The sequence below is a fragment of the Drosophila santomea genome, chromosome 3L (assembly GCF_016746245.2).
Source record: "Drosophila santomea strain STO CAGO 1482 chromosome 3L, Prin_Dsan_1.1, whole genome shotgun sequence".
In the NCBI taxonomy this organism is placed as follows: Eukaryota; Metazoa; Arthropoda; class Insecta; order Diptera; family Drosophilidae; genus Drosophila; species Drosophila santomea.
In genome coordinates, this window is record NC_053018.2 from 21428601 (window position 1) to 21447107 (window position 18507).

An 18507-nucleotide genomic window follows, 5' to 3' on the forward strand; every position below is an offset into this window, starting at 1 on the left:
GAATTAAGGATCAGGAAATTGGCAGGCGAATAGGAAACTACAAACAAGATGAATTTGTACTGAGTTGTTAAACGGCTAGATGATATATGTAGAAGATATGATATATATGGAAATCCAGGCATATTTAATTAACATATTTATGGTAGCTATATATAGTTATACAAGCAAATATATATGTACATATATGTATACATGCATTATATATCTGTATATGGGTGTTTATAAATTTATATCTAAGCGGCTTAAATGTGACAAAGCACTTGCTGAAATACCAACACAAACTCTCTACTCTTAACTTGCTGCCTTACTTTCCTCTAGTGAAAATAGTTCAAAATATTCAAAAGATTAACGAACGAGCCCCGACTAACAAATTCTTCATAAATTGCTGCCTTACTTTCCTATACGAATAAAAATAAAAATGAAATAAACCTTTTGAAGAAACCTCTTTATCTCTCAGAGCTTTTTTCCTATTTCCTCTACGAGCTTGGCCTACCAAAGAACCTAAAATGTGCAAAAAGAAGCAGACACATTTTATGTAGAGTAAAGAATTATATACTAAATGTAAAGTTAAATATACGATATTAATATTAAAGCTGGCTAAGGGATACATATTTTGTTGCATAAGTATAAGTTATTCCTTCCCTTTCTTGCATAAATTATTTCTATATTTGTCGATGGCATTCATCAATATTTATGCATAGTTTTATGACCTCTCCTTTTTCATTACGATTGGTGTGCAACCAACTATGGTTAAATAAAAATGCATATTAAATGTCACAAAACCAGAATGGAAAGAAATGAAAAACCAACTGTAACCGTAACTGAAGTAAGTTGAAACGTGCAACAATAAAAACGAAGATATTTTCAAATAAACCATTCCATTTGTGTTTCGCTTCCCTTCCGTTACTTTTCCCACTGGCCTCGCCGAACATTAAATTAAAAATGTTACATTTTCAGCATCGCATTTATGTCTCGAATTACCTCTGGCTTTCGGAAATTGCAGATAACTAATTAAGAGTGACGTGGCTCAGAAGGATCGAAGATAATAAGGATAATGGTGACTTATCGAGAGCTGCCCTTTTCTGCACAAGAAAAAGGGAAATACCTGAGAAAATAAATGCTCCTGATGAAATCAAATTAAGACAATTTGAATCAAATTATGGATATAAATTGAATTATGGAGTTAAGTTCGTTAATTTATAAAAAATTCTTCCTTCAACAAGAAGGAGAACATTTCCAGCAGAACATTGCCCGTCTTTAAACATAAAAAAACATTTTAGCATATGAAATATTCTTAACTGCTTAATTTATTCTTATAAACTTATATATTTTTATGTACGATTTCAAAGCATGTGACATTTTTTAATTGCCCTCGATTAAGCATTAATAATAAAAACAAATCGTAACTAGCACGAAAATGAAATGAAGCATTTTATTCATTGGACTTTAACTGTTCAAATATAGTCCACATTGATGCAGAGTAATTAAAAGGAAACGCTCAACATTTAGTTGTCATTAATAATTCAGCAGCCAGCCAAAGAGTTATTTTATTAACCAAGCTATTCAGTTCAAATTCATTAAAATTTCATGCCGTGTTTGAAGTACGAGCCACTGATAATTGAATCCTCAGTAAGCCGGCATTGTTGCATATTTGGGTAATCGAACTGACGCATATTGATGAGCCACGAGAACTTAACAAATGGCAGGAAATAAGTTGATTTGGGAACTTTGCCCAGTTGGAAATGGTTCAATCTCCAGTTTCCCATTTATCCAAGCAATCACAGTTGGAATTCGGGCCATTCGCAAAGTTCTTCGGGCATTGTGATAAATCGGGCTGTCGATGGTTGTCTTTGGGGTAAGTTGCTAATCTAAATAATTAAGCAAACCCAATTTGATTTGCCAGAGCAAATATGGACACATATATGTACAAATGTGCGGCACATGTAACACCCATTCGTTTCTGTGGGTGTTGCCAACTAAGTTATCCATAAAGGCCAAAGCAACTCCCCAGGCAGACGAAATGGAATGAAAACACTAGCTGAAATCAAGGCAAAGGACATTTGGCACAGATTGCCCGAACTAGGCCAGAACATTTGACGAAAGCCCGGCCGGATTAAAGGAGCTCGGGCCGGAAGAGTCCATTGCCACACACTCGTATACACACATATGTTCATATAGTTTTCTGGGGGTCTGGTGCATAATTAAGCACGCAAACCGCAGAGAGGAAAAATAAAAGCCCCAAGTGCGGAATCGGTGGCTGTGGACGAATCTATAACAAGGGTAAATACAATTTTCAGGACCTCCGATTGCTGCTGGGTCGGATACATATTTTCAAATATGTATATACATATGTATGTATGTGCTGCATATCACGTATACGCAGTGGGTGACCAGTGAGGAACGAATGCGTAACGATTGCCCAAATAATTGAAATGCAATTTTCCACGATTCCCCCCCTCCCGCACTCGAAACGGTCCTATATGATGACTTTCAATTTCCAGTTCTGCTTTTGGACGCATTAAAAACCTTTCAACAGATTTTACTCGTGCTAACTGAGACAATATGGTACACAATATGTGCATATTGCTTTCTATTTATATTTATATATGCCACTTATAATAATTAGAAAGAAGTACCCGTATTCGGTAAATATTTAAAGATTATACAAATATTTTTCGTTTATATATATATATATATATATATTTAAATATTAACATAGCAAGTGCATACAGTGAGTACTTTTATGATACCCAATTTTATCAGTGCATTGCTGATGCCGTCTGTGTTGTATTTGTAGCTTTTGATACGCCCGGGCCGTATATTTTTAGAACCCAAGGTTGTCAGAGCGTTGGATGTTCATGCGGATGTGGATGATTTGAAAAGTGGTAGGCAACAGTTAGCAGGTGGGTGGTTGGTGGTTGGTGGTAGGCTGGCTCGATTTTGGTGGTGCAGAGGGAGGGTGAGAGGGTGAAGCACACACGAGCCGCCGCCTTGAGAGCCAAGCCGCAAATGCACCTGCTTTATTTCGCTTTTTCCATCGCTTTGTGCTTAAACTTGTTGCAAATACGAGGCGAGCTGCAGCGAGCATCTGTCGAGTCCTTGACTCTGACTGTGGATGTGTCCTTGCAGTGGGGCCTTGGGCAGAAATTGAAATTTTGTCGGCCTGCTAAAACGCTGCACAAGAGCAATATATTCCGCCTTTTTTTAAAAGAGCTGAAATGGAGGCAGTATGAAGTTGAAAGATTGGACCTCGACTAGAAACCAGGAATAAATGCATGCAATCAAGGAAGGAAATGATGTGTGCAAAGACTTATCTGTACCCAGGTTATTAGGTTATGCCATCTCTGAAACTTCAACCCGTTCTTCAGATTCAAGTTAAAGTACAAATATTTGGCTGCTAAAACAACTTCAAAACGTATTTCGTTAGGTCGCTGTGCGAAAACAACTGATTTTTACATATTAAAATTCAATTTTATTCGTTTGAATTGCTTATATGATTAATATCAATATTAATCAACTAATATTAGCTTTAACTCTTTAAATTGGGCGGACTATTGACTCACGCTATGAAATTTACCAAGACACTCACATAATATCAAACATATCTTGATTTATTAGGGGGAGTCAAGTTTCAAAAACAGTTGCTATTCCGTAACGACCCCCAGTGGTCCTGTTTTGGTGACCTATTAAACTATTGAGCTGTAGAATTTATGACAATGATTCGATATATTTTCATGGGTCAATAATAATGTACACAATTAGTTTTGCTCTTATTACCAGAGCCTTTTGTGTTAAAACTTGTAAAACATGTTTAGAAAGCATTCCCCTTAAATTATTGAAACTTAGCACAATTGCGTTTTCGTAACCTTTGTCAGAGGTCAAACTAAATTTAATTTAAATTTTAAATTGCGTACACGATGAAAGCGATTCGCCAACAAATTTTGCGAGTGATGATCCACCAAATTGGATGATTGGGGCAGTTTGAGGATGTGGATGGAGGACCCAGCCGTTTAGAGCAAGGGAAATCCTAATGGTGTTATATAACCAGATTCGGCCTTCTGTGCTGAAGCATTGCGCAGACCTTTTACATTTCAATTAAAAATGATTAAAGATACACAAGAAAAAGGTTAAAAGGCGCGCATGCAGCACAAATTTGGTTGCGGGCAAATAACTTTCAAGGGGAACGAAAAACAGCCAGAAGGAAAAGTTGTAGAAGCCAAGCTGGGAAACTGTCACTCACACTCGAACAAACAGATAAGCATTTCAGATTTTCCTTATGCATTAAAAATAATTTTTTGTACTTTGGACGCATACATTATGCAAACGTAGGCTGAAGGACTGGAGAGAAAACTGCAAACATGCAACCATGGACATTATTTTTGCTGACTGCAAAGTAAAGGAAAACAAATGCGGATACACATTGTTCAACTCGGGAAGGAAACTCGAAACTTCAGTGCCGCGAGTCCAAAGGAACAGGGAAGGAATCAAACGAAAAGCGCGTGCAGTGGGTTTTCCCTACCCCATCGCAATGGGAAAAGTCCCCAAAAAGCAAAGGGGCCGAAGGGCAAGAAAAGCGACACAGTGTCTGGATGTCGACGCATGTTTCTGGTTCCTTACAGCCATTTCCCTGATTTTTGTTGCCTTTTAACAATTCTTTTATGATTTCCGTAATAAACCAAGTGGAGAATGAACCCCCAAAGTTTAAACTATTTAAAATAAGGAATTTCTGAAAAATTGTGTTTTGCGCCCCAGCCAACAGTCTTGCTAATTTTCAGATTTTTAAATTGAAAGTGCGATTATTATTTGCGACTATTTTTTTCACTGGATGGAAATAAGCTTATGCAGCCACCGAAATTTGCGCAATTTCAATTTCACAACATATGTTTTCCCCTTTCGTATTTCCATATTATTCTCTGTGCTCTTGGCTAAAGTATTTTGCGCTCTGACCTTTCTTTTAATGAATTTTAAATTTAATGCATACGCTAAAACCGCCAGCTTAATCAGCACTTTGCCGGGCATGACTATTTGCACATTCAATGCCGAGCGAATAATGGGGAGCAAACAGGAGGAGATTCGGTCGGGTCCAAGTTCGGCCTGCGACTGACAGCTAATTGAGCCCAGCCTGCTCCCAAGCTCCTTTGCTACCATGCTCCTTTGGCTCCTTGCGGGCTATTTTACGGCCCCAAGGATCCGACACAAAAGCCGCACACGCACACACCTGAGGCTGGAACTGAAGCTTAACCTGAAATCGGGGCCGCTTCCCAGTTACCGACTGTCCGCCCACTCTCGTAAGACAATTATGAAATGCCTTTTTTATAGTCCTATTATTGCCGGGGTCCTGGGACTTGCAGAAGGACATCGGGCTGCCGGGTAAGTGCGGCGTACAAACGGGCTTTGTTATATGGCCAAGATCGCTTTGTCTTGGCCTGCCGTTGATTAAAAATAAACGTTCGTGCGGCTCGTATAAGAATGTCCTTTTTGCTTCAAGAAAACAAATTTTCCGCTGGTTGAAGTGATTAAATTTAAAATGTTTAGAAAAAAACGAACGGACAAAGTGTTTTATGAAAGGCAATTGCTCCTAAGAAGCTTAAGGTGCTCTTTCTTTTAATGAAAACTTTTTTCACGGAATGAAAGGCCTTTCTTTTTAATACCATTGTGAATTACTAATTTACAATACTAATTTACTAATTAATGTGGCTGATAAATAAGTGTCATGAACTATGATAAGAACAACTTCAGAAAACACAAAAATAGTGTTTTAAAATCTTTGGTTTTACAAGTGTAAGAAGGTACACCGGATTCGTTGAAAGTATCTAACAGGTATCAGAAAGCACTTCCAACTATTCCTAATATATATTCATGACCCTCCCTCTCTAAGTAAGAACATCTAGGTTTTTGGAACTTTAATAGCACGAAAGTTTAGACTAGGTTATGCAGTTTGTCTTAAGTTCCAAGTTTGTTTTAGCAGATGGTCACATCCACTGTTTCCAAAACAAAAACAAGAGAGAACGCTATAGTCGAGTTCACCGACTATCTGATACCCGTTACTCAGCTAGTGAAAGTCAACACTGACAGTTTTTGGCGGTTTGTGGACGTTAGAGTGGGCGTGGCAAAAAGTTTTTTTGCAAATCGATAGAAATTTACAAGATCAATAAAAAAATGAAAAAATATCAAAACATTTTTCAAAAGTGTGGGCGTGGCAGTTTTGGGCGGTTTGTGGGCGTTAGAGTGGGCGTGGCAAAAAGTTTTTTTGCAAATCCATAGAAATTTACAAGATCAATAAAAAAATGAAAAAATATCAAAACATTTTTCAAAAGTGTGGGAGTGGCAGTTTTAAGCGGTTTGTGGGCGTTAGAGTGGGCGTGGCAACATGAATCGACAAACTTGTATGCTTAATCTCAACATTCTGGCTTTTGTAGTTCCTGAGATCTCGACGTTCATACGGGCGGACAGACGGACAGACGGACGGACGGACAGACGGACATGGCCAGATCGACTCGGCTATTGATCCTGATCAAGAATATATATAGTTTATATGGTCGGAAACGCTTCCTTCTGCCTGTTACATACTTTTCAACGAATCTAGTATACCCTTTTACTCTACGAGTAACGGGTATAATTACGCAAATTTCGGAAATATATAATAGCTTTAGGTCATAGGAATCCATGGAAAGAAGAAGAATAAAAAAATTTTTAAGATCATTTTTTACCCTATTCCATTTTGAAATTACGTTTAACCAACTTTTTGATGTTGACAACCCTAGAACCCTCACTTTTGCAGTTTTCGATAGTAGGCATTTTAGAGGCACGACGCAAACGGTCACACTTCTTGGCGGCTTCGTATTTGGCACTAAGATTTCAACATTAATTGGGATAAATACAGTAAAAACATGCAGCATGAGCCCGAGGAACAGACTTTTCAACTCCAGGCACTTGAGATCCGTGAGCCGGATAGCAATTTCGATCCCCTGAAGCCGCCGGAGTCCGGGGAAGAGTACCTAATGCACATGTTCTACGAGAGGAAGCGATGTCCAGCTGTGGTTACCAAAAGATCACCCAAAATCAGGAATAATACAGGAAGTACCACAATTGAGATGTTGGATAATGTAAGTTCGGACCACTCTCTACTAGCAGTTACTTACTAATGATTTTGTAGCCCGAGCTGCCCCCGTTTAAGTGCCTGCTGCCCACGCCCGAATGGCAGGACGAACAGGTGAAATCCTTCCAAGCAGCCCGATCCCAGGTGCTAGTCCTTCGTAGGGAGCTGGCCAACAACAACTACGACCAGTCCGCAGAACCGCCTTTGACCTCCGATCACGAGAAGTGGCAGGAATTCTGCCAGAATCAACAGCCCCTCCTGAGCACCCTTCTCCATTTGAGCCAAAACGACTTGGAGCACTTGCTGGAAAAGCTTAGCAAGTGGCTGCAGGATCCCAACTCCACGGTGGACCTACTCGACGATGTCTGGCTAGCTCGCTGGCTGTATGCCACTTTGGTCTGCCTCCACCTTCCACTGGAACCTCACGTGTTCAGCACTCTTCGCTACATCGCCCGAGCCTGCATCCATCTGAGAAATCAACTAAAGGAAGACGAGGTGCAGCGGGCAGCCCCCTACAATCTTCTACTAACACTCACCGTTCAGGTCTTTGCACAGAGTGATTTTAAGGATTACATATAGGTATCATATTTCTAATTTAGAAAACCCTAATATAAGCACAAATCTGATTATTTTGTTACCTATAAAAGCGCAGAAGCTAAGCTGGAAATTGTGTTTATATCGCTTCTAAATGTTTTGACATAATTTTTAGTGTTCTGTTGCAGTACTTCAAAAAAACATTAATTTGGTTAATAAACAGATATGTATAGCATTCAAGAAAATTATCTCCTTAAGGAACGTCAAAATTAAATCGTAAATCATCAAAGTGAGAATATATAGATTTGCAGTTATCAATTTAATGAATATTTTACAAGTATTTTTCTTGAACTCTTCTTCAGAAATCATTAAAACCTACTGAAATGTCGCCCATTATATAAAGTTGCACTTGTTTCGTGGGTGGCAACATAAGAATGTTTATTTAATAAACACCAAACGATTTCTTTAAACCAATAAGACTCATTTGATAAATTAATTTGCTTATGTATTCAGTAAGAAGGAAACATGCGCCTGTAGGCCTGGCAAATATCGCAGCTGTTGTGGTGATCATCCAAAGGAGTACTGCAGCTGGACAAATGGCTGCACTCCGTCAGCGAGGAGCTTCGGCTTACGCTACTTAACTGAGTTGTGCTGGAGCAGGAGGACAATCGTCGTCCCTGCTGACTCTGTTGGGCAGGAGAGCCACCTCTCCCAGCGGCGTAACTGGCACTTGGACAACAATTGGATTTCCTGCCATGGCACACTGTTTGCTGCTTTCGAGGCTGATCCAATTGGCCCAAGCAGCGACTCTCGACGTGGCGATTGACGGGAGGCACAGAGTACTCCCGGGAACTGGAGCAACTGCACACCTTTTTTCGATCCTGCGTGGTCAGCTGCGCAGATAGCTCCACCTTCGGCGCCAGGATTCCCGGAAAAGCAGGCGTCGCCTTCATCAGCAGCTGAACATTGGCGCTGTGGGCACAGCTCAGTCGCGGGAACGTGGGCTGCATCACATCCGAGAGACTGCCCACGAAGTAGGCCAACCTTCGGCCATTCTGCCACACGGTTATCTCAAGCTGCTCAGCTTTTAGTAGCTCGTGCATGTCCTCCAAGCAGCTTACGCTCTTAAAGTATCCCTCCATCGTGAACTGATCGTGGCACAGCATCGGAAACCGCGGCTCCATGGGTCCAGTTCGAAAGTAGTAGCCCAAGGTCTTGATGGTGGCCTCCAAATATCCGTGTGAGCACAGCCAAACGCCAGGACAAGTGAGCTGAAAGTGGAAAGGGACTTCGAGTCAAAGGTATTCCCACCGATATAACTACAAACCGCATGGAGCTGCAGGTCTAACTTTACGTAGAATCTCTTGTGGGACATTTCCTGACTAATTCCAAGTGAAAGTCAACTTGGCTGCCGGAAAGGAGCCATCTGTTGGGGTGTGATTCGGGGATTGGGGGGCGAAAGCGCATGGTTCTTTGTTTTGGAGCCCCTGGTTGCCGGGGCAGCGGTTAAAAGTGAATTTCAAAGTCGATTACTCGCCGATAACGCCGCTACTTTGATTGATAGCGGAAAAGTTGAAAAGGGCAATTCTTAGGATCAAGCTTTTCAGTTAATAATCATGTCAATAATAAAAAACAAAAAGGTATTTCATTAGCTTAGCCTAATGACATTTTTCCGTAGTTCCATTCCCTTGTAACTCAGTTTTCAAAGCTATACCATTACCTACTGATAACAATGAGAATATTCTCACAGTGCACAGTGATAACAGCAACCGATAGGAAACCTGACCACAAAGTGCATCACTAGTCTTAGCAATAGTAAACACCAATAGACAAGGGTGGTGGTGATGGCTGCAGTTACGGATATACCTGTGCACCTGCCGAAGCTGCTGGCGCTGTTCAAGACGGTGGTGCCCAAGCTGGTGAACAACAAGCACAAGGGGCAGTACGGACGCATCGGAGTGATCGGCGGGTCCTTGGAGTACACCGGTGCCCCATACTTTGCGGCCATTTCCTCGATAAGAGTGGGCGCTGACTTGGCGCATGTGTTCTGCCACTCGAATGCATCGGCCATTATCAAGTCCTACAGTCCCGATCTCATCGTGCATCCAGTTCTGGATTGTGTGGATGCAGTGGAGAGAATTACGCCCTGGTTGGAGCGCCTTCACGTCATTGTGAGTAACCACATATATGCTATGTGTTAGCAATTTCAATGCTAAATTTAGAATCGATAAGGTTATTGGACCTGGACTGGGTCGGGAACCGAGCATCCTGAAAACTGCATCCAACATACTTAAGCTGTGCATGGACACCAAGAAACCAGTTGTCATAGACGCCGATGGACTTTTTCTGCTCAATGATAACTTGAACCTGATCTGTGGACAGCGAAATGTTTTGCTCACGCCAAATGTCATGGAATTCCGGAGACTGTTTGGGGAGGATTCCGAGGAGGCGCGCCAGAGAATGTCCCTCCTGGGAGCTGGAGTTACTGTCCTGGAAAAGGGAGCCAATGACAAGGTCTATGTCCCCCACTGCAACGAAGTCCACTCAATGCCCACCGGTGGTTCCGGTCGCAGGTGCGGTGGTCAAGGTGACCTTCTCTCCGGATCTTTGGCCACCTTCTTCTCGTGGTCGCTGCAGTCGGACGAACCCAATCCCGCCCTAGTAGCTGCATGTGCCTCTAGTTACTTTGTCAAGAAGTTAAACGCGGCTGCTTTCCAAAAGTTTGGACGCAGCCTGCTGGCCAGTGACATGGTCAATGAAATACCCGTCGTATTTCAAGCCGAGTTCGAAAACAGTGATCCTCAATAGGATTTCACTAGTGACTTAAACTCAGACTTTAACCTTTAATTTCAAATGGGCGCCCATTAACCGAATTTTTAATTATCGCGGGACTTTAATTTTCTTATAAAAGGAAATCTGTTGGTGTGGATAGGAATTTTATGTGAATTATTAAAAGCCAGATTTTCTAATTGCATTTACATCGACGTTAAAACATCTGGTTCATTAATTTGGAGAGCAGAAATTTTTGATATTCGTTATAAAAAAAATAAATAAAACCGTTTATAATATAAAGAAATAAAATGATAAAAAATTTAATATATAAATAAATCAGAAATTGGGATACAAAAATTGATTTGGCTTTTGTTGGTGGTAAAAAAAAAGCTAAAACGGCAGAGCTGTTTGGTTCTTGGTGTTTTGGAGCACTGGTCTTGTCGCGAGCGGCATTTCCACGTCAGGTTTATTATTGTTTTCGAATTTATCAAGCTGTGAAAATGCTCCTCAAAGGACTTTCTGGTTTTGTGGCACTCTGGCTCCTCCTGCAGTTGGCCGGAGCGGATTCCCCCGAGGAGGAGCAGGGAGTTCGCTATGCCAACCGCTGCGAAGCCTGCAAAATCCTGGCCACTGAACTGGAGGCGCGACTTGGGGAGACTGGAAAGTCGCACGACGTTATCGAAATTGGATACTCTGTGGACGATGTAAAGCCCAAGAAGCGCACCGAATACCGCCGGAGCGAACTGCGTCTCCTCGAGTCTCTAGAGAACGTGTGCGAGCGAGTCCTGGAGTACAATCTGCACAAGGAACGCTCGGACAGCACGAGATTCGCCAAGGGAATGTCCCAGACCTTCCAGACCCTCCACGGCCTTGTGGACAAGGGCGTCAAGGTGGATCTAGGAATACCCTACGAGCTGTGGGACAAGCCGCCAGTGGAGGTCACCCAAATGAAAACTCAGTGCGAAAACCTACTGGAGGAGTACGAGGAAACCATCAGCGACTGGTACTTTAAGCACCAGGACGAGAAGTCCCTGAAGAAGCATCTCTGCGAGGACCACGTCCTCAAGAAAAAGGCCGAAAGGGAATGCCTCAAGGAGCAGCTCGCGCTCCCGGAAGCCAGAAAGGCCAAAATGGAAAAGGCCAAGGGCGACAAGGAGGAGCTTTGAGCCAAAGAATCCATGTATATCCTAGGAATCCCTACCCAATTGTAATTCCATCTCGTTAAAAGTAGGTAAAGTGCAGCTATTGTCGATACATTTGAAAATTAACACCAAATTTAGTTTTTGAACCTACTCCAACTATGGAAAGCAAAATTTATTTACTCAAATTTTAATGTTCTTACTTTTTTCGAAATGGAAATCAGATTAAGCTTTACCACCTACCGAACAAAGCAAAAAGTGTTTAATTAGCTTAAGTAAACTTACTATTTGTCTCTCAATTTTATCTGTATAACTTCCACAACGACTGAACCACCAAATGCTACTGAAAGTTTCGCCTGGGGCCATTGGCTTATTGATTTCGGCCACGAATTGGGGTCGACAATTAAAAGTTGACTGCCCTCAATGAGGTGGCCAGCCATTGCCCCCAGGCAACAGTTCAGGTGTTTACGCCACTTCATGCTTATAATTGAGATTTTAGGCATTTTCCAGGAACCTTTGGCATTGAATCGAAGAGTGCTTCTTGAACGCCCTCGAATTTTGTATGAAATTTAGTATTTAACTTAAAATATAAGATGTCTGTGTATACCTATTTTGATTTTACTGGGGCAGTTTTTCCGTCATTTAATAAGGATCTCGTTACGAAACCGTTAAGTTTTTGTCCTTTTATCCTGAGAAGGAATATACAAGGTTTATTTAAATGGAAGAGTTTGTTTAATTGTCTGTAATAAATACTTCGCGTATATTTCAAAGTAAAAAATATAATTATAATTAGTATTGGATTTTCCATCATTAGGTTCTAATTCGAAATCACTACGGGGATCTGCTAGTCAAGGGGTTTTCCCGTCCAAACGAGTTTTGTAAACGCTGAATCTAATTCGCAGTGGCGGGTGGGAGAACCCCTAGATATCATTAAGCTTAGAGCTTCATCACATCCCAAGGATCGTCCATATAGTGCAGGATGGCTTTGTCATGCAGTCTTTCGCCGAAAACTTCCCTAAGCAGGCGTAGGACGCATTCCTCGATGAATGCCACCTGATCCTGGGGGCAGTAGTCGTCCTGAGCGGAATGGGCCATCGTAATGGCCACTGGAGGAACTGGTAAGCGCTCTAAAAATCTCTTGAAGTTTGCAAAGTACGTTTCCAACTCTGCGGCGGTGCTGATGTGGTGAGGCAAGCCATTATTATCGGTGGTGCTGCCCGAATCGAAGATCAAATGCCAGTCGATTTCATCGTCTGGATATTTCTCCTGCAGCTGATCGGCCAATTTCACAATTTTAGCGTATACTTCGGGCGTGATCACGGTCTCGTCTGGTTTCTCCAGTCCTTCGAAATTGCGCTCCTCTTCCAGATGCCAGAAAATCGTCTTCAGAGCATCCAACTGAGTCTGTCGCCTCTCCGCTGTGGCCAAATAATCTGCTATGGAAGCGGTGCCCGACTTTTTTACCTTTTCCACGCTTTCGAAGTGGAAGATCTCCTTCAGCTGATTGTAGCAATCGGCATCCTTGTATATTTCCAAGAACGGGTTGGACGTGCTGAAGAAATCGAGGTCAATATCCAGCACGAATCCGTTGACGTCCTTCTCCGTTAGGAATTCGTTCGGATTGAGGCTTTCGCTGTCTGCATCGTGGACCTGCAGCTCCACGCTCCTAGCTTCCTGCAGATCCTCCGTAGTGCAGTAATTACCATCGGCAATGAAGTAGTCCAACGGGCAGTCCACTCCAATGCGGTCGTCCTTTTGTCCAACCTTGAAGTCATGTCTGCCAGTGGGCAGCTGCTGGCACCACGAATTCTTCAACCACACGACTCGGTTGAAATGTCCTGAAAAGAAGTGTAATGTTTTTAAAAAGGAAATACTAATTATCAAACCGAAAGAATTTAATTATTATCACCTGCTGAGGAAAACCAAAAGGTATGTTTTGAAATTCTTAGGGAATTTAAACAGAGAAGCAACAGTAGGCAATGGATGCTTTATACATAGCAGTAATCAAGATATGCATATATATTTCTTGACAACAAAAAATACTATTACTTCAGTCATCTGACTTGTTATTCATTGTTTTTTACTTCGAGAGAAAATTACAGCATTTAACACTAAGGTACTGTGTGATATAGTTCTCTTCGATTTCCTATGGTTTTTCTTACCTGCATATAGTGTGGGCATGATCCAGTTCTCGATGCTGAGCTCGTTGAGCATGGTGTCCTTTTGGTAGGTGGAACTGGCGGCTATGTGCCGGGGAATGACTAGATCCGGATGCGAATCAAAGTGGACGAGGGTGTTGTTCTCCAGCGGAAGGTGGCGGGTGGCAAAGCAGCGGTAGATGAACTCCAACACATCGTTGTGATAGTCGACGATGAAAACGGGGATGCGTTGGAAGTGCCTCGGACTGATGGTGGCGCCAATCTGGACGATGCCCTCGCCATCATCCGCCTCATCCTCCTCTTCATCATCCAGCTCTTCGCTCTCGTCGGCTTCCTCGGCTTCCTCGGCTTCCTCGTCTTCCTTCCGATTTTGCTCCTTTTCGTCTGCAGTCTTTTGTCTCTTTGTTGGCGGCGCCTCTTCTTCCCTTCCCTCTTCATTGCCGTCCCCCTCGCCCACATCCGCAGTCGGCTCCCATTTCTTCGAACTTTCGGGACTTTCACTTGGCGATAGTTTCTTTAGAGCAGCCGCAGCACTCTCCTGATCCAGCGTATCCGATTCCATTTTCTCGCGATCTATTTGACTGTACGCCTCGGATCTTAGCACTCTCTTCGATTACTTGCACGGTAAGCAGACTTAATTTCTTTTGTATTTAATTTTTTGGGGGTCTTTGACCATCAACAGCTGTTTGACAGTGTGGCCAGCTTGTGCTCGACTGTGACCGACGTATTATGTTTAAATGGTAACCCTGAAATATGGTCCCATTAATAGGACCCAACTATCGAAATATCGATTTAATTTGAGAGTTTGAATTTAAATTCGTTATTTTCCCATCTAATGTAAGTTTATTCGCCAGTTACTTTTGAAGTATAAGAAACATAATTGTGTAAATGTTGATCAGAACAATTTTAAATTAAATTAAATTAGTTTTCCTCATTTTTAAGGCATTAGTAGAAGTACTTCCAGAACTGTTCTAAATTTAGCTAAACGAAATTTTGAAATATCTTAATATATATACAATATAGTTACATATAAAGAATTAAATTTAAAAATGAACAATGTTTGTAGCCTAAAAGCAGCACATTGTTTTATTTTGCATTTTAGAGATGAGGTTTTAATGACATGATTTTGTATTTAGCAGCATTTTACGATATTGGACGGCAACACCTGCAGACAGGTTTATTTATTTAACATTTAACTATTAATTTGACTGCCACTGTTTGAGAAAACGCCTTATAGTTGAGCAGCGTCTTTTGGATATAGGACGCACAAAGAGAGAGTATCTGATAGTCGAGTCACTTGGCCATATCCTTCTTTCCGTGACTCTGCTGCAGCCAACGAAAGATTTGAAATTCAATTTGCAAGTTCTTGAAACCGTTTTTCGAACAGCAGTTCATTAATTAAACAGCACTTTATAAGCTCAGCCAGCACACGAGCTCTTTGCCATCCGCAATCCACATATCTCACACTCCCCTCGAGCCCCTCCCGACCCCTCTGCCTTCTGCCCACCGACCACCCACATTTCAAGGTTACTTTAGATTTGGAGACTTGCCCCCAATCAATATTCCGTTGTATTGCCATTTGACAGGTGGCCAGCTTGTGCTCGATGTGACCGACATTATGTTAAATGGTAACCTGAAATATGTCCATTAATAGGACCAACTATCGAAATATCGATTAATTGAGATTTGAATTTAAATTCGTATTTCCCACTAATGTAAGTTTATTCGCCAGTTACTTTGAAGTATAAGAAACATAATGTGTAAATGTTGATCAGAAAATTTTAAATTAAATTAAATTAGTTTCCTCATTTTAAGCATTAGTAGAAGTACTTCCAGAACTGTTCTAAATTTAGCTAAACAAATTTTGAAATATCTTAATATATATACAATATACATATAAAGAATTAAATTTAAAAATGAACAATGTTTGTAGCCTAAAAGCAGCACATTGTTTTATTTTGCATTTTAGAGATGAGGTTTTAATGACATGATTTTGTATTTAGCAGCATTTTACGATATTGGACGGCAACACCTGCAGACAGGTTTATTTATTTAACATTAACTATTATGACTGCACTGTGGAACGCCTTAGTGAGCAGGTCTTTGATATGACGCACAAGAGAGTATCTGATAGTCGGTCACTTGCATATCTTCTTTCCGTGACTCTGCTGCAGCCAACGAAGATTTGAATTCATTTGCAGTTTGAACCTTTTCGAACAGCATTCATTATTAACAGCACTTTATAGCCAGCACACGAGCTCTTTGCCATCCGCAATCCACATATCTCACACTCCCCTCGAGCCCCTCCCGACCCCTCTGCCTTCTGCCCACCGACCACCCACATTTCAAGGTTACTTTAGATTTGGAGACTTGCCCCCAATCAATATTCGTGTGTATCCGAAGCTTGGACGCTGGCATAATGCGATTGCCATTGGGGCGGGGGAGCTGATGTGGCTCTGGAGCTTTCAGCCCGCAGAAAGCTGGCCCAGCGCTCCGCCCACGCTTCGCAGAAGCTTTTCATTCATAAGATTTTATTATATCTGTGCCTATGCTGTATATTTGTATATACATCTGTGTGTACATATATATAGTCATTTGCAGCGGGGAATCGGACGCCCACATGGCTGATTGGAATGCGTAAAACGCTGCCGCAGTGTGTGTGTCTGTGTATCCGTGAGTTCGACTTTGTATCTGTATCTGTATTTGTATCTGAGCGCTCGTATCTGCGGCCGTCTTTTTTGCCCTTTGCAGCTGGTGGAAATGAATGGCGGCTCGGTGGGCTGGAAAAGCGCCGACTGCGCTGCTCGGGCGTTGGCGTGCAATGTTTCCGCCGCCGAGCGTTATCAAAAATATAACTGTATATGGACTTTTGTGGGTGTCCCTGTACATAAGCGACACTCTTCTTTTATTACCATTTATTTTGTATTTTTGGCAAAGTTTTCGCGTGGGCCGAAACACCCTCGGTGGCGTCCATTAAGCCGAGTTTCACGTTGCCACGTAGAATCATTACCAAGTTATCTTAGTCAATCGGTTTGGGCTTTAAATCTGTTGGGTCTGGTGAGGTCTTTCAAAAAGCCTTTCAGTTCTTTTCACTTCGAACTTATAATAATAATATTTATGAATTCAAACATTTTCTGATTAAATTATTTTTGTAATATCACTAAGTATAAGTTATATTGTTGACCACAGTATTATGCACAATCGAAAAATAGTTTTTGGGCGGGATTTTCGCAACCCTTATAACACAGCGGAAGTGCCAACTTTGAGAGCATCGGCCCCTTAACTCGATCAATTGGCTGCAATTTGGTCCCTCACTTTTGTTCTTGTATCAATTACAGCAGCTCCGCGCTTTCTCTTGCTGTCCCACAAAATTCTCGCAATTAATTTGCCTTCAGCTTGACCCTGGAGGTCAAACACTGGCTCGCATTAACCTTCGTTGGCCCCTCCGCCGACTTAATTGGGGAAGGATGGCATGGAAGACGATGACCAGAAAAGGGGGGTATGATTGCTCCAGTTTAGAATACATTCCGTAAAGGCGACAGCCAAACAGGATAAAGATTTAATGGGATTTTAACTAAACCATTTAAAACAATACTGCAACCAGAAGCACATGTAGAAGCACATTTAGAAGACACAAGAATATTCCATTAAGATATTCCAATATTATTAATTTTTTTGACACAACATTTTAATGACATTTTTGAATAGATTTATAATCTTTAGCACATAACCGCCTATTTTATTTTTGAAAAATTTATGAAATTCTCTCCTTTTGCTGTTTTCAATCCAAACACACCATTTGATATTACAGTAATTAATAATATATAAAATACATATCTTTGAGGTATTTACTTATATTAAGGATACATACTAGTACATTATAGCCTCCACCGCTAATGAAGTGGCCACAAAATGAGTTTCTAGTGCTAACTGGCGGTTCTTTTACACATGATAACTTCAATCACGTGATCGTGATCAAGCCATGAACAAAGTTATGGCAGAAATACAATTTCAGTTATTTCAAATCAGAACTTTTGCAATCAGTACATCGCAAAAGAAAAGGTAGAAAATTCATTGGGCAGCCGCCGAATGACGTCAAAGGGATTTTGAGTCTGGCGTAGGTGCCCCTTTTTCTTTAGCCCTGTGAATTTTACTTTTACTTTACTTTCCCTTTGGAGAAAACACGTGGCACAGGCTGCTGTTTAAGCCAATATGAGCTGAGTGGAGTGGCCAATGTGAGATGAGTGAGATGAGTCAGAGGGCCCGACAACCCGGCAAAACCAATCCCAAAGTGAGTACAACCAACGTCATTCGCATTTCAATTCGCTGAATAGTACGTCGTTTGGTCAGGTCGCCGTTTGTTTCGTATCAATCGCAACTTTTGCTCGCGTGGGCGCTCAAAGCCAAAAGATTGTTTCACATCTGCAGCCCCAACTCGTCATCCTTTCTTCTTTTTAGTGTTCGGAGCAGATCTGATTTTTCAGACATTTTTTATCGCTGGAAGCAGATACTTTTAAGGTAGTCTACACTTCACAGTAACGAATTGTTTAACCTCAGATGAGGAGAGATATAACTTCGTATTTGGGATTAACTCGGATTTCTATATAAGCCAATTTCCAATGAGAGATAACGCTTTAAAATTGTAAATCGAAGGACATTGAATGCAATTTAACATTAATTTATTTGGTATTTTTAATTTTACCACATTACTTGTACAATCAGGGTATATTTGCTAAGCCGTTTTGATCAAATTGTTGTCAAATTATTTTTAAATATTATTATTATTAAATACTTTATCCCCTCT

General features: G+C 41.3%; 5 protein-coding genes across 5 annotated transcripts; 3 read left to right on the forward strand and 2 right to left on the reverse strand.

Moving 5' to 3' along the window:
• Positions 1-6793: 6793 nt before the first annotated feature.
• On the forward strand, positions 6794-7745 carry LOC120449784 (protein Gemin2). Its single transcript, XM_039632425.1, has 2 exons — positions 6794-7106; positions 7157-7745. Exons 1-2 carry the CDS (start codon positions 6891-6893, stop codon positions 7676-7678), a joined length of 738 nt encoding a protein of 245 aa, XP_039488359.1. The 5' UTR covers positions 6794-6890; the 3' UTR covers positions 7679-7745.
• Positions 7746-8073: 328 nt separating this feature from the next.
• Positions 8074-9125, reverse strand: LOC120449783. The gene is made up of 2 exons (XM_039632424.1): positions 8961-9125; positions 8074-8904 (listed from the first exon to the last, which is right to left on the reverse strand). Exons 1-2 carry the CDS (start codon positions 9006-9008, stop codon positions 8143-8145), a joined length of 810 nt encoding a protein of 269 aa, XP_039488358.1. The 5' UTR covers positions 9009-9125; the 3' UTR covers positions 8074-8142.
• A 296-nt stretch (positions 9126-9421) lies between these two features.
• Positions 9422-10607, forward strand: LOC120448344 (ATP-dependent (S)-NAD(P)H-hydrate dehydratase). The gene is made up of 2 exons (XM_039630306.1): positions 9422-9804; positions 9866-10607. The coding sequence occupies exons 1-2, from the start codon at positions 9478-9480 to the stop codon at positions 10439-10441; spliced, it is 903 nt and encodes a 300-aa protein (XP_039486240.1). The 5' UTR covers positions 9422-9477; the 3' UTR covers positions 10442-10607.
• Positions 10608-10803: 196 nt separating this feature from the next.
• Positions 10804-12150, forward strand: LOC120448345 (protein canopy homolog 4). The gene has a single exon (XM_039630307.1). It carries the CDS (start codon positions 10906-10908, stop codon positions 11569-11571), a length of 666 nt encoding a protein of 221 aa, XP_039486241.1. The 5' UTR covers positions 10804-10905; the 3' UTR covers positions 11572-12150.
• Positions 12151-12280: 130 nt separating this feature from the next.
• Positions 12281-14407, reverse strand: LOC120448343 (UPF0489 protein C5orf22 homolog). The gene is made up of 2 exons (XM_039630305.2): positions 13707-14407; positions 12281-13382 (listed from the first exon to the last, which is right to left on the reverse strand). The coding sequence occupies exons 1-2, from the start codon at positions 14263-14265 to the stop codon at positions 12481-12483; spliced, it is 1461 nt and encodes a 486-aa protein (XP_039486239.1). The 5' UTR covers positions 14266-14407; the 3' UTR covers positions 12281-12480.
• Positions 14408-18507: the final 4100 nt, after the last annotated feature.

Coding starts and splice junctions, on each gene's coding strand:
- LOC120448343 (XM_039630305.2), bottom strand. CDS start 14,265: ATGGAATCGGATACGCTGGATCAGGAGAGTGCTGCGGCTGCTCTAAAG. Junction 13,383..13,706: donor CATGCCCACACTATATGCAG/GTAAGAAAAACC, acceptor ACTTCTTTTCAG/GACATTTCAACCGAGTCGTG.
- LOC120448345 (XM_039630307.1), top strand. CDS start 10,906: ATGCTCCTCAAAGGACTTTCTGGTTTTGTGGCACTCTGGCTCCTCCTG.
- LOC120449784 (XM_039632425.1), top strand. CDS start 6,891: ATGCAGCATGAGCCCGAGGAACAGACTTTTCAACTCCAGGCACTTGAG. Junction 7,107..7,156: donor CAATTGAGATGTTGGATAAT/GTAAGTTCGGAC, acceptor ATGATTTTGTAG/CCCGAGCTGCCCCCGTTTAA.
- LOC120449783 (XM_039632424.1), bottom strand. CDS start 9,008: ATGTCCCACAAGAGATTCTACGTAAAGTTAGACCTGCAGCTCCATGCG. Junction 8,905..8,960: donor TAGACCTGCAGCTCCATGCG/GTTTGTAGTTAT, acceptor TTCCACTTTCAG/CTCACTTGTCCTGGCGTTTG.
- LOC120448344 (XM_039630306.1), top strand. CDS start 9,478: ATGGCTGCAGTTACGGATATACCTGTGCACCTGCCGAAGCTGCTGGCG. Junction 9,805..9,865: donor TGGAGCGCCTTCACGTCATT/GTGAGTAACCAC, acceptor AGAATCGATAAG/GTTATTGGACCTGGACTGGG.